This window comes from Ptychodera flava, chromosome 22 (genome assembly GCF_041260155.1).
Source record: "Ptychodera flava strain L36383 chromosome 22, AS_Pfla_20210202, whole genome shotgun sequence".
NCBI classification, from domain to species: Eukaryota; Metazoa; Hemichordata; class Enteropneusta; family Ptychoderidae; genus Ptychodera; species Ptychodera flava.
In genome coordinates this window covers 34,490,260-34,505,387 of record NC_091949.1, presented here as the reverse complement: position 1 = coordinate 34,505,387, position 15,128 = coordinate 34,490,260, and the positions used below count along the sequence as shown (strand labels likewise).

Genomic DNA, 15,128 nt, shown 5'->3' with positions numbered 1-15,128 from the left:
TTTTTACAGCTCGCAGTCACTTGAATTACTAGTATTTTCAGGAGAATTGTCAGCAGTGTTCCAGGGCAATTTGTGTTCATATCATAAAAGCCATTTTTCTGGGAGATTAGGCCTAAATCTGATAATTCATAATCAAAAATGATAAAATGTGGTAATGTTGACGATATTTTGAACAAAGAAAACTGAAGTCTTTAGAGCCTCTATGCTTTTAGAAGGTAAACTATAATAATTCACTATTATTAATGATATAAATTTGATATGTAGATGATATTATACTGTGTTACATCTGGACATGGCGACAGGGGATTCCCCCTTTCTTGAAATGTTGGACACCCCCAATTTATTTGTCAAGGGGGACTACCCCCCCCCCCCCCAAATGAAATGGTGCCAGTCACACCTTAGAGGTACAAATAGAACACATGAACTGGTGAAATGCTCTCGAAATTTTCTGGTAAAGGGGGAAAAATTCCCCTTGTTGATGCCATCCTGGATGAAACATTCACATTTTAAGCACAGTAAATGAGAAAAGTTTTCATTAAATGTATAATGTTATGCTTAAAATCAAGAACCATGATGTTTGGTATGGAAATCTGTAGATGAAGAACTTTTATACCACTGGGGAGGTAAAAAGGATAATTTATATGACAAAAATGATAAAAAATGACAATCAATATCATATTGTGCAAATAGAATTAAAGACCCTCAAGGCCATTTGACTATATGGGTATGCAAAGTAAGAACCTTGATATAGGATATAAAAATTTGTGCGTTCAGAAACTCACATTTGGATTTAACCTGAAGACCGTTTTTGAAGTGAATTTAGCGGTTTGATCGTATTTTAACCACTCTGGGCGACTTTCTTATCGGCGTCGATAGACCGAAGAGCACTAGTACATATCATACGTCAAGCTGGTTGTATACCTAAGTTCACATTTAAGCCTACCGCAGTGCAACGCACGTCGGCTTACTAAAATTCGAACTGTAATCGGGAAGTTTCGTGAGAAAAAAATCAGGTCATTGCCTTTGAAAACAATTTAAATCCACGTTATTATCCCTCTCTTGTTTCTTGGTCCACTTCAAAACCGAGGATCGCTACCGTCTTCATTTGTTCATCGACCATTTTGGGTTGAGCTAACGACGGCCGACAAGCAATTCCGATTTTTATTGCCGCAGTATACGCAAGACTGTGCTCCATCGTAGTACAAGGCGATCGTAGTAGTCGCTCGTCTTCTAAATTTTGTTTCACATAAAAGCTGTTGAAAAGTTTGATTACACAGCCTGTGAAACCTGTGCGTATCATTTCAGAAGGTAAACAATTTTTTAGCTATGAAAGAATTCAAATTTCCGAAATAGTAGCCGGCGAAATCGTGAGAGTAACCGGTCAATTTCGCCGGCTGCCGGCTCTTAATGAAACCCCTGTATATATAATCATTTCAATTTAAATTTTCAGTCTCCGGAAATCTACATCATATATTGTATAATGAAAGGTCTTACATATTGAGAGTGTTTCACTTTGATGACACCAGAGAAATAGTTTAATTTTGGACTTCAAGTTTTCCTCTCTCTAAGGGAAAGTGTGTAACTAGGAAAAATGACTACTTTAGCGTTAGAATTATCGTTTACAGGTAAAGCCAATTGCTGCTGGGCAAAGGGATTTTATGACCAAAACCTTAGTAAAGATTTTCCCAAGATTATGAAGGGACCTATAAATGCAACATTAAAACACGCGGTTTCTTCAAATGGATTCTAATACAATAAATGTTATTTCCTCACGAGTTATAACTCTCTCATTGGACTCGACGCATTGCTGGATAAACAGAGAGACAAAATCCTTGTGCAAAGCTAAGTGTCACTTCAGGGTCGCTTACTATTTTACGATTTCCATGTCAGAGGGGGCGAAGTCGTTATGTTTTGATGACATGCTTTTGTCGCTTCCTGGAAGCATCTGGAGATGTATTGCTCGCTGATCAGACACAGTGAATTGATGACGTCACATGCATACCTTAATCCTGCCCACACTGACGCAAATCTCACATATTAGAATTGTTTGCTGTCAAAAGAAACTTGTCATAAAACTGTTTTAGGTTATGATCATACCGTGTAAAAGTACAACAGAATAATCTGTTCCACGAAACCATTGACGATTTTCCTTGTACTAATTATGTATCGATAAGTGGACCGCCTTCATGGAAAGTCTACTTTGAAGCCTATTTCCAGCAGGCTTGTTGTATTGTGTGCCTTCCGAATGATGCCAGATACGTTTGACATTTTCTACAGTAGCATAACAAATGATAGAGCTAATTTTCCGCATACAAAGTCCATGTGTGTACTAATTACTGCAAAATTAAATAATAGCAAAACCATTGTCTACCCAACGCAGGATGGCTCTCATATAAACATTCAATTTGCATTGTTTCCCGTGTGCCATTTTTCTTCTGTAGAATTCCTTCAGTTTTCTCATTGTCTTTCGTAGAATTTAGATAATACGATTGTAATTTTTTAGCTACAATATAAATTCAAGTAATTGCATTTCTCGCTCAGAGTCCGATCTTCGATAGTCCCTTTTTCCTCGGTTTTATTCGATACTCTCACGAGAGCTAAACCACCCTCTTAAATTCTTACTTGCGCAAATCATTGCTGCTAAAATGAAAATATAAGACACAGTTGTTCCATCATGTAGCTGTTACCTACGTGTAAAAACAAATAAAAAAATATATCGGTTTTGAAATCGACAAAAGAAGTCACCAAAAAAATTTAGTGGCCAAGTGGTTGCAAACAAATAATTAAATGAAAACAATACGTAAATCGCGTCCCTTCAGGAGGAATGCAGACATTTGCCTAAACGATGATTATTCCATCCTGAAGTTGAGTTTCAAGCCTCATCAAATTTTCTGTTACATTATGCCTGTAAGAGTTGGTCCCGCCTCCGAACCATAACTATAGACCAGAAATTTTCATTCTCTGAAGTCATTCTATAAGAAATTTTTGAACAGATGATAGTTCAAACTCTTACCTTAAGGGTGACAAAAATATGTAGTGTGTTCGTAAAGATCTTGTCACAGTTTATTCATATTTGAAATTAATGTGTTTGCTTCTGACATGGCCAACTCGACAGAATAAACTTACATTTTTCTCTATGACTTTGAGTATCAAACTGTGTTAAAGTAAATGATTTGAGGTTCGGTAAAATGTCAAAACTTCAATTTTGCCTATATCCACATTTGATAATTTTACGCAAAGAATCCAATCAGAGTGACTCCTTAGTAAAAATTCGGTCTCGGTACATGACAATTATTGAAGACGCTCATAAACCTAAATCACCAACTTTCCCCGTGAAACTTCTTCATTCGTCCTCTTATAAACTTCAGACTTCATGTACTTGTACTTTTTCATTAAGAAAGGAACTACACTCACTTCAAATTATGACCTTTTAACGGTCATCTTGGTGAGTGATCGCTCCTGCCGACAGGTGAGCTGAAATTCCCCGTAATTGCTCTGACACATCGGTTTGTTCAATTTATCAACGTACGTTATCCGTTTAAGGACACAAGATAAGCACAGGAAATTGAGAAATATCGTGGCGAGTGTTTATCGACGTTGGGATGGAAAAAACGTGACTAGCAAAATATACTAAAACGCAAAATACTTTTAGTATAATGTTGTTCGTTAGCCTATTTGAAAACGCTTTGCATCAACAATTTATCCACTAAGCCTAACAAAAACAGGATTGAAGTAACAACCTGACCTCTTGACCGTAAACAGCATATTGTATACTTTTAACTCTGAAAGTTGTTTGTATTTGAATGTAACACTCTAGCCAAATTTTGGAACTGGGACATGTTCGAGTTGATCTTGGTAGTGTGTTCCATCACAGACAAATATAGACACAGACTAGAAACGTGGCATGTCTTTTGTTCCATGGTCGTTTCGATAGACTATTGCCTTTTCATAATTAAAAATGAGCTTCAAAGGTGTTAAACTTTTTGGAGACTTTGTTTGTGGTTGATAATTGCACGAGATTATTCGAAAAATACGACGAGATGGCATCGTGCTGCCAGTGGCGTAGCAACCATAGTTACTTTGTGAGCTCTCAGGGCAGAAACTCACGCTAATCAAACCATAACACGCCAGCAGTTTCATAAACATGTCCTTCCTTGACGAACGTGTAAAAGACGGTATGACTGACTGTAAACCATTGAGTAAAACTAGACCGTATCGATAAAGTCTTGTAAATTTGGTTCAAACATACTCATTATATATTCATAAAAATATGAGAGGAATTTTAAAACGGTAAAACTCACTTCCCTGAAGCTCAAAACACTCCCGTTTTCGCCAGCACGCCAATTCCGCTCAGCACCACACGACAACAACAACACAAACTTTGCTGAATATACTTTCGCTTTACAATTGGTGAATTTGTCTGTGGTTTCATGTGAAGGGCTGTTCCACAAACGCCATTCTTTCTTACTGTGAAATTTTCCTGGTAGAACGATGGCCTTTGCAACCAATGTATTAGTTTGCAGTCTTGTTTCAGGACTCTAAGGGCTGATCAGTTATCAGAAAGAAAAATCTTACAGTGGCAATCAAACCTGGTTTGTATGCAAAGAATCATATTGATCAAACGTAGGCATAAGTTTGCACATGTATAGTGTATTCAAGTGTGTTCTAAAGGCTCGCCATTTCAGGTTGAAGCTGGATTTGGCTGACTGTCAAACAACACTGTATAAATGCGCAATCTAACATGGTGAATTTGATGGGTTCAGAACTTAACAAAATAGCACATGCCATCAAAGCTTCATGTACTTTTCCAAACAATGTCAAAAACCTTTACATTTTCCAGCCATGCGAACAGAATGCACACAATGGTAGTTTATTTGATCTTCGTGTTTTTAAGCATAAATGGATTAGGCAATGATATACGATTAATTTCGTGGACATGGTCAATCTCTAAGTTTTGTTCTTTTCTGCTGTTCCATAATGGTTCGATGGTAAACTGAAGCCAAATATTTTCAAGTTAAAAGAGCACTACCATTTACACAGGAGACTGGCGAGGAATTGCTGAACATCTAAAACAATGAATCGATTTTTTTGAAAATTTGTTACTTCTTAAAATCATGATATATATTTTGTTATTATTATTATTTTCATTTGTATGCTATAGTGTGATTTTAATTGATGTTTTTCCAGACTAAGTTTTCTGAGTTTTTTAGCGTTCGATGTTTTTATGTTCCCGTTTTGTTTTTTGTTTTTTGTTTTTTTTTGCTTTTTAGACTTTGTTATTTTTATAGGGGCTGTAACTGGGCAAAAACCTATTGCTCCTGCTACGAATAAAATAAAACAGTATACATACCTCAACAAAATTCTTTATTTACCCTACCAATTTGAGATATTTTGGCAAATTTGTTGAAAACCAAGAATCGATATATTTATTTTTTTATTAGGCGTTTTCACTGACAAGTTTTTATCCGTTGTGCTTAAACTTATTGCCTCGTGTCCATTGCCCAGAATTCAATTATTTATCGACCTTGTGACATTATATCGCGGAAAAAGTAAGTACTTGAGAGATGCACTCCATTCCGACTCAAGATAAACGCGGAAAGGCTCCCGTCAGCTCAGTGACTTCGAGAGCAATACGGTTTTATCATTTGTGTCGGCGAAGATGGAATGTAATCAGCACGAAGTGGTTCAAAACATGAAAACTACGCCGGGATAAAACACACGTAGGAGAAAACTGAGTGATAGTGAAAGCTATGATAGTGATAAAATGCGTCTCTGTCTCAGCGACACAACAGATACCATCAAGCTGAAGGAGTTTTAAGTATGTCACGTTCTATGTCTACGACGCAACATTCATGACGCTGCAGCGCTGCATAGATCCCCCTTTCTTCTTTAAGACCTGTCACTGAACTCAGCAAACGTTTTGCAACTTCTCTGACTTTGAGTAGTATACCTTCTGGGTAATCTTGTTATTTTCTCAACAGGTGTTATTTTAGTGTAATTTGAATACAACCCCAAAAGATAGGACGATTTTGACAGGTATCGCTCGCAAGATCGACACAGCTGCGGCAGGCAGATATCATTTGATGTGAATTTCAGTGCTCTATTTCACATGCATCCACACTCAAGCGTGGATTTGAAAACATTGCCTTATATTGGATGTTATCAATAGAGAACCTTGGTGGGATAGGGCTTCAATATTTATCAAAGCCACGTCCATACAATAAGGCTGAAACGTTGCAAACTTTTATCACTTGTTAAGCTTTTATCTTCAAAGTTGTCTTCTTGAGCGTCTCTCAGTCAAAAGGACCTGTCAGGGTATTTTTCCGTTTTTTTTTTCTTTTTCTTTCAAACCAGTTTTGCTTAGAGATGATAGTTCATGGAAAAGTCAACATTCATAATAATACGTCTTCTTGTAATGCCCTATATGAATACGTCGTCTTCAAGTAGGCCAGTACTGCATGGGATAAAAGTGATGTAATCCTTCATGACAGTGCAGTTGTTTTGGTTTTCGATGATGATGATGATGATGATGATGATGATGATGTATATGATGATGATGATGATAATGATAATGATGATGATGATGATGATGATGATGAGATGATGATGATGATGAGATGATGATGATGATGATGATGATGATGATGATGATGATGATGATGATGGCGGTTGCGGCGGCGGCGGCGACGACGACGACGACGAAGAAGACGGCGACGACGACAAAGACGACGATGGCGATACTGATGATGTTGAAGATGATCATAGCAATGCAAAGCGATGATGATGTACTGATAAGAAAAATATATCACAATCTAGATATTTACTTATGATAACTATTTTTGTCTTTATTATTGTTGTGCATGTGCAATTCTCTTCATGAAACTTGTGGTAAAATGGTGATTTACAGATGCGTTGCTATGGAAACATGGACTTAGTTCCTTGACATCACACTCACCAATTCACCGTCAGTCTCTGCGTGGTTTGGCCAGAGAGTTACCCAGGCAACACCTAAGAACGAACAGTGCATTGCGACTATGTCGTAGTCATAGCTATGCGTTGGCATGGGAAATAATTAAAGAACTGTCAACAGTGGACTGCTCACTTCAAAATTCTCTCTGTTTCATTTGCTTCATTCATTGTACAATACTGACAGGCTGAAACGTTCCGCCAGTGGTATTTAAGCGAGGTATCAATGGAGAAAGCTCACGAGAAATACGTCAGCAAACATTAATTTCAAGTAATTTCCTCAGTTTGTCGGTGGAACAGGAAACAGATTCTTGACCTCTACTGATTAAAGTTTCTCTCATCCGTCAGCATATTCATCAATAGTTTAGGTGAACTCTTTTATGCATGGCATCTCCCGGCGGACTTCCAGGTTTCTATACAGAATGTATATCTTTCTTGATGATGTGCGACAGGTAATAGGCTGATCTAGTCGCCTGCAGACACCTAAGGTAGCTATTGTTTGCTCTTGAACGGCTTTCATCAGCAATCACCGTCCTTTATTGCACCTTTTTGCGCAAAAGGCATCGCGCACGCGCACAACCACCATCGCATTTGGATTCGTGGCTGTGTGCAGCTGTGCGCAATATCTTGAAAGTATCAAATCTTAAACCAGATGGATGGCCTAGAAACATTATCATACTATTGATTTCGACATAGGGTGTAAAATATATTGAGAAACATCCAACGGCGATCGAACGACTCCGTGAAATTGACTGATATTCGGGAGAAGATATTTTGCTCAACACAAGTATTGGGCTCATATAAACATTCGATTCTCGTGAATATTCTTGTATGAACGCTTGTTTATTCTAGTGCAAAAGTCGTGTTTTTCATGAACTCTTCCAATGGTGAAAGAATCACATTTTGGGGACTTGGTTTCTTTAAACTTGTGCAGAAGTAACTGTAATGCTAAGCTAAGATTGAAATAGACAACTGATAATTGTTCCATAGTTAAAAGCGCGTTGCTATTTCTTAACCCGGAGATTTACTTCGTTACAAAGGTCTTCTGTCTGACGTAAGTCGAGCTGTTTGGCATGTACTCAGGAGAGTGGGCATAAACGTGGCAGTTACCGTAAACGATTCACGTCCTCTGTTGTGTCTAGGGTTGAAGAATTGGCGAACCCTTGTGTATTTAAACATATCCCTGGTGAGAGACCATTATTAAGGGCCTAAAAGATACAAAAACTGGCATGTTTGAAGCATTCATTGTAGTGGCCGCAGATGACAATTATTCCGTATGAATAACTTGGCGTGCGTCCTTGAGTCTGTCTATGCAGCAATTAAAATGGCCGATCAGTGTATTCATTACCTAAATGAGCCTTTACATTGCCACTAATAGTACATTACATCAGACGCGCGCTGTCGTGGTTCACAAGCCACAATATTCAAAAGCCCCTGCCGTAAAAAAATCTCCCAACGTTATTGCTCCATTTCCTTGCAGCACTCGAACCACACCATTGAAAGTAATAGGGTTGACACAGTAATTGATGAACAGCGACAGGGTTAACCAATGTAAACAAATGTAAAACGAAATAGCAACTTGGACATTTGCTTTAGTAGAGTATTCCACAAAGTGTCTTCCCCTCGGTTAAACACATCTGTCGTTGTATATCACCATGACAATTTGGTAGCTATACCGAACAAAAACCTGGACAAGTGTGCACGCAAATTACTACAGTCGCAGGGAAAAGTTTTAAACTTTCATGAGAAACGTAACAACTCACAGAGAGTAATATTCGGAACTTATTGTGCTGTCAATTTGTCCGTGCAGTGTGACCAGCCTTGCCGTTCGATCGAGCTCCAATAGTATTGCATTGTGAAACCTGCATCGAGAGTGTCAAACACAACACCCAGTATAGCTCAGACACGTTGAGCTTTCAAGACACACGTCGTTTTTTTTTTTGAATTGTATAATCCAAATCAAGGAAACCTGAGTCGACTAAGTTTTCATGTATCATTTCCAAGGTACAATAAGATCACGCGGTTTAGTGTTTGAAGATTGGGAAATATGCGTCGGTTTTTTCAACGAGGAGATGCAAGGACAGGCGCAGACGGTGAAGCCCATCTGTGAACTTTCTGTGAAGCATCAATTTCTCGAGCTGTGTGAACTGAATGCAATTAAATGTAAATTCGTTTAGGGTGTGATAAGTGTTTGGCGATAGTAAATCGTTATATTCACATCATTTTGTCATGACTTGCTCAAAAATTTAAAGTATACGCACCTAGTGTTGATTCTGTTGCATGCATTGTTTTTCGATTTAATATTCTGTGCCACAGTAGTGTTGCACGCCGGCCATTGATGTGTCGTGTTTTCTTCGATTCAATCTAACATAATATCGTTTTAAAAAGCAAGGTGTGACTCGAAATACTGGAATTTGACGATATACATAGTAAAAGATACTAGTGTTTGCAATATGAATATGCACTTTAAGTACTGTAACGCTAATTAATTATTTTGACATCTTTCAATAGTGTCCATCGTTCAATTAATCACTTCATTTTATGTTTATCTAAATGATTGGTTTACTGTAAAGTATCGTGAAGTCCAATATTCGCAGTAGTTACGACATTCCGAAGTCCGCTAAAAGTCAGGAGGTTTATCTCGTCGAATTCCACGATGGAGGTTTCAACCAGATTCCTGTGCATGAAACTCAGTCATCCTCCAGGGCCGTTCTCATTTGTTTGTGACGTCTGTCCCATGCGCACCGATCGATGGACGATAACACATCCCTGAAGGACGATTAGTAATTGAAACGTCTTAGACGAGATAATTGTGTCGTCGAGTCAGCTGTGTCGGTAACATCTCAGTAATATCGTAGATTGCCAATTTCGTCCCCTCCCTTTCATTTTCCGTCGACTTCATTCGCAGCATCGCCACGAGCTGTCATTCTGTGGAACCTGTACGATATCTTTGCATCAAAACGTTGTGATCATTGGCAAACTTATCACGTATGTTGTTTAGATTTGATTGACGCATATCGCGTCTTTTCAAACGCCACAATTTGGATTTTTCGTTAGCGACGTGGATTGCCCGTGGTATTAAGCCTCTAATATAAATAGAGATTTGCATTGTAATCCCAAACCATCAAAGCGTATTGATTTTAGTTTGCTCGACTTCCGAGAGAAGGCAACGAAATGTTGGTGTATCAGCTATACTCACCAAATTCTGCCATCTTCATATGATTACTTGTTGCCCATGATTAAAGTGTTCTTTTCATCCACAAGTATTTCCAAATCAATGTTATCTTACTGGGCAACTGTATCTTATTGATAGCGAAATACACTTAATCATGAAAAGTCCTCAGCTGCATATAGTATTTGGAAATGTGTACGTACGATTGTAGATTAATTTTCTTTTCCTTTGACTAGCTTCCGGTTTTTAATATCTCCTCACCGTTGGAATTTTTTTTTCTAAATGAGTATTGTATCAACCAGATATTGTCTTTTATTCATAAGCCAAACCATATCAGAATATGGAGATCTCTTCCTTCTTCGTGTCGTACGCACTCATCATTCAGAAAATTTTCGTGCCGTGCGTGCGCATATAATGCACACCTGCACGGCGTAGTTTTTGAGGCGACAAGTAAAGTGCATCGGACGCTAAAATAGTAAAGCCAGACTTGGAAGAAAAGTCGATTGTGGCGTAGGAAACACTGCAAAACCGCCCCCATAAAACAAGGCAGATCTCCTTTCCCTTAAACAGCAATGAATACATTTGTGACATTACACAGACAGTGCTGCTAGTTTGAAGTTATCGTGGTGTGGTATATTGGGGTCAAAGGTAATGCAAACCTCTGATGTACACAATTTATTATACATTTCATTTGTAGGGAAGCTTAAAATGTGTGTAATCAGAAAAAAAATCGGTGTCGGGACTAGTCTCGGAGTAAATTCTTATTCCTACCCAAACGAACTGATTTTTATCTTATTTTGGTACCATTGATTACGGCATAACCTATGAATTCTGGAAGAAAAAGAGAGAGATTTTGTTGACAAGCGGAATGATTTACAATGATTATACACTTTAAGTAAAACCTTGAAAGACGAATGACAGATCACCATGATTGCAGCATTTCTGAATGGCGTTGACCTTCTTGCGATTGATTAATTGAAAGAAGAGAGACCAACGACAAAAGTTTTTGTTGGCCGGGATGTTATAATCATATTCTGGAAAAGTACTTTAAAGTACTGAATTTCATCAGTTTTTCAATTTGCTCGAATTGCGGCTGTCGGAATATCATTGTCTTTAGATGTCCTATATAAACGACAAAAATCTGATATTTCACTCTCGCCCTTTGGCGTAGACAGCTTGAGAGAGAGAGAGAGAGAGAGAGAGAGAGAGAGAGAGAGAGAGAGAGAGAGAGAGAGAGAGAGAGAGAGAGAGAGAGAGAACATTAAACAATTCTATGTCATTTTTCCTCGTAGGGGAACAGTTCTTCACTTCCTTCTATCCCCATTTCTTGAGATTCACTATCGTTACTCTGCATTTTCTTCTTCGGATATCATCACTCCGAGGCGATCAAACTGTTCGTAAATATAAACCATCGAAGCTGGGCATTCCATTTATTCAGGAGAAACCTACTTCAACTGGCCTTGACGTGCGTGGTTGGGTTGTCAACAGACGCGCTCTCGCCTCGCAATAGAAATTGGAATGGATTTTCAGCTCAGGTTATTGAAATTGTTGTGAGAGACAGAGAATGATCGGCGAAACTTGACAAATGACGCCACCCTCTATAGGTCAACAATAAAACTGGGAACGTTTTCAAAAAATATGACAGGTATTTCAGTCGATCACGCTGAGGGTATCAACTCCCGCCAACATTACTATACACTTCTCCTGTTGTTTCATATTTTACTTACTCACTTCATAAGGTCAAACATCAATAATATTTATCATGCCTCGGGCCAAAATTGCAATAATTTTTATGTATTTAAAAAAAATTGAACGATCCTGATGAAGTCAAAGTGTGCTTTCCTGGGGATCACGTTGCCAAGTGGGAGCATTAGCATCTTTACCATCCTAATAAAACCAGTCTAGCGTTTTTTGGATGATCTATATTACTGCGTACCAAAGCGCATATTACCAGTGATGAATTGCATGAAACCAATGTCACGCCTCGGATGAATTAGCTAGGTATTGGAAACACGTCTTTACCAATCTCTCTCTTATTGCTTTCTTTTTTTCCTCCACAGGTTTGTGGGATGAAGTCACGTGATCACGGCTTGTGATTCATAGCAGAAATGGAGGCATCGACAAACAGCTACGTGAACACGACATCGGCTGGGCTGATGCTGAAGAACGGACCGCTAATTACGGCCGTCTTCGTAATCGCATATCTCGTGATTTTCTTGGCTGGCTTCATTGGTAATACTCTAGTTTGCTTGATTGTGGCCCGGAACGCCGTGATGTACAACGTGACGAATTGCTTTATCGTCAATCTCGCCGTGGCCGATATCCTGGTGTCCATCTTCTGTATGCCAATTACTCTGGTCGCTAACATATTAGAAGGTAAGTCGTCACATGTTCTCAACTGCGTCTGAAAAAGAGAAGATCGTTTTAATGATCACACTTGGGTTTCGTGACAGGCATAAGTTTATAAAATGCTCTATAAAAGTTTCCATTCTTACAGTTCATACTTTATACTCTGATGGCATTCGATCGGGAAATGGACCGCTCTATCACGGTGCTAGTTGCAAACGTGACGAACATGTATGCCCTTGATGAATGAAGAACCGTCATGCAAAATCCGAACTACACCAGACAAAGAGACAATTAAATAAATGAATGAATTAATGAATTATTAAATGAATGAATTATTTAATAAATAAATAAATAAATAAATAAATAAATAAATAAATAAATAAATAAATAAATAAATAAATAAATAAATAAATAAATGATATGTAATTTAGTTAGTCATATTACAGATCATTTCTTTTCCAAACTCCCTCTGTCACAAAGACTTCCGAATGAAGTCACTATTTTTATTCTAAAGTTAGATAGTTCCATATATATACAGCAGGTTTTAAAGCATGATTTCTTACATCATAATTGATTTCCTTCCTTTACCCAGTCTCATTTTTGCGAAAACTTACGCCTGGTCGAGATTAAACAGTTCCTCTTTAAAATCGAAAATATTACATTTCAATGTATTGTTTACTGCATCTCCCAGCAGTAGGTGTTAATAAAGAAATATTATTACAAGCAAACTAAAATAATTATTAGCACTTCAAAGTATGATGTCATTAAACTCGTTGATGATGATGATGATGATGATGATGATGATGATGATGACGATGATGATGATGATGACGACGACGACAGCGAATAGGATCAGTTGATTGACAAAACATAAAATTTTGAGATGATTGTGAAGATGCTAAATATATAAAATGAAGGTTCATCACATCGTGTATCCACTTTTGCTATTTAACGTGTTTTGAATAGAGTTTCGAATACGAGAGAAAACATTTTAAGGGCGCAGTCAGTCCAATTAGTGATGGCACGGATGCATCAAGGAAAATGTTGACACTATTGTGATCCTCAAGGTCGCGGAAAATTGTTACTGATGATCATGTCAGAACTCCCTCAAGTTAAGTAATCAATTCTCGTGATTCGTGATATATCCAGTGACAAATTGTCTTGTTTATACAGTCAGGGGTTTTAGCGTCTTTGTGCTGGGGGTATACACATCTATCCGCCAATCAAGTATGTTCTCACATAAAGGTCATGACTTTATATAGTGTAGCTAATCACTCCGAACATTCAATCACCCCTAGCGACATCCTTATTTGAACTTAATACCGAGCATGATTTTCATGTGGTATTCAATTAGATTAGTGTCAGGGCATACTGCTGGAACAACGGTCCTAACTGTAATTGTCAAATTACGATTAAGACCTAAATCTTTACAACCTACTTTTACAACCTCCTCGCTTCTAGAGCATTGTTTATAGAGTGTACATATACTCTTTTAAACTGCCTTCTTGGCGAGTGGGGCATGATAACTGACTCTGAAAACCGGTGAGCAAACGGATAAATCGTAGATAAACTGATGGAAGAATAGTGACAAGATACTGTCGTTTGCACAAAATAAGTTTCTGAACCGTTTTTGCCTTCTGATATGTGGTTTATCTTCTTCGTTTGTCACTTCATGTAATTTGGATATTGTCGTCCGTTTGAAATCTAATTTGTGTATGCTGCACTTAGGATTGCCAAGATGAAAAACGACAAAGATTTTCCTCCTGTGCTGTACTATGGCCGTCCTGTGCTGAACTGTACTCTATTGTGTTGTACTGAGCAGTACTGTGCTATTGTATTGTATTGTATTGTATTGTATTGTATTTTATTGTATTGTATCGTATCGTATCGTATCGTATTGTATTGTATTGTATTGTATTGTATTGTATTGTATTGTACAGTGGTATGCTGCGTTGTGCTGCAGTGTATTGCGCTGTGCTGCACTGTCTTTTGCTATATCGAACTGTTCTTTTTGCTTTTTTTGTATTGTACCGAAGTATGCTGTTTTGCACTGCAATGTGCCGTGCTGAGCTGAGCTGTCATGCTGTTTTTTTGTGCTGTGCTGTGCTCCAATTATGCTTTGCATTTCTCATGCATTATCCCAGTCTATCTCCCATGTTTCCGTACACACGTAACCAGTCGCTTCTGTGTTTGTTGGTAACGCATTTCACAGCCATGGAAACACTTAGTATTACTCAATTCATCTATGTACGAACTCACAGTAACAAGCGAAATTAATGTTTGCACGTTTTTAATCACACAGTTATTACTGAACAAAGTAAGAGTTATTCCCTCGTAAAATTCTACTCACCCTTATCATCTGACTCATCGGGAGGTTTGATGTTATTAAAGAATTCATTAGAATTCCTTACAGTTCAAGATACAAATGTTCCAACAGTTCAACGATGCTAAAGCTTACTTACATCTTCATCTTCATATTACATCTTCATATTATAAAGGCTTCTTTTCGTGCACAAAGCTGAAAGTAATGTTAATAAATAGACTTTATGAAAGACAATTTAGTTAAGGTCAAAAAGCGTATAGTTTTGCGCTTCAGGGGTTCAAAGGACTAAATACCTCGTAGTTTCGGAGCGGTCTCTCT

The 15,128-nt window shown here is 37.9% G+C and overlaps 1 protein-coding gene across 1 annotated transcript in view; it reads left to right on the top strand.

Moving 5' to 3' along the window:
• LOC139123271 (neuropeptide FF receptor 2-like) overlaps positions 1-15,128 on the top strand; it is a 45,559-nt gene that overhangs the window by 19,809 nt on the left and 10,622 nt on the right. Inside the window, exon 2 of the mRNA XM_070689401.1 lies at positions 12,199-12,514. Coding sequence (XP_070545502.1) covers positions 12,247-12,514 — 268 coding nt within the window. The 5' untranslated portion in view covers positions 12,199-12,246. The remainder of the gene's footprint in view (positions 1-12,198; positions 12,515-15,128) is intronic.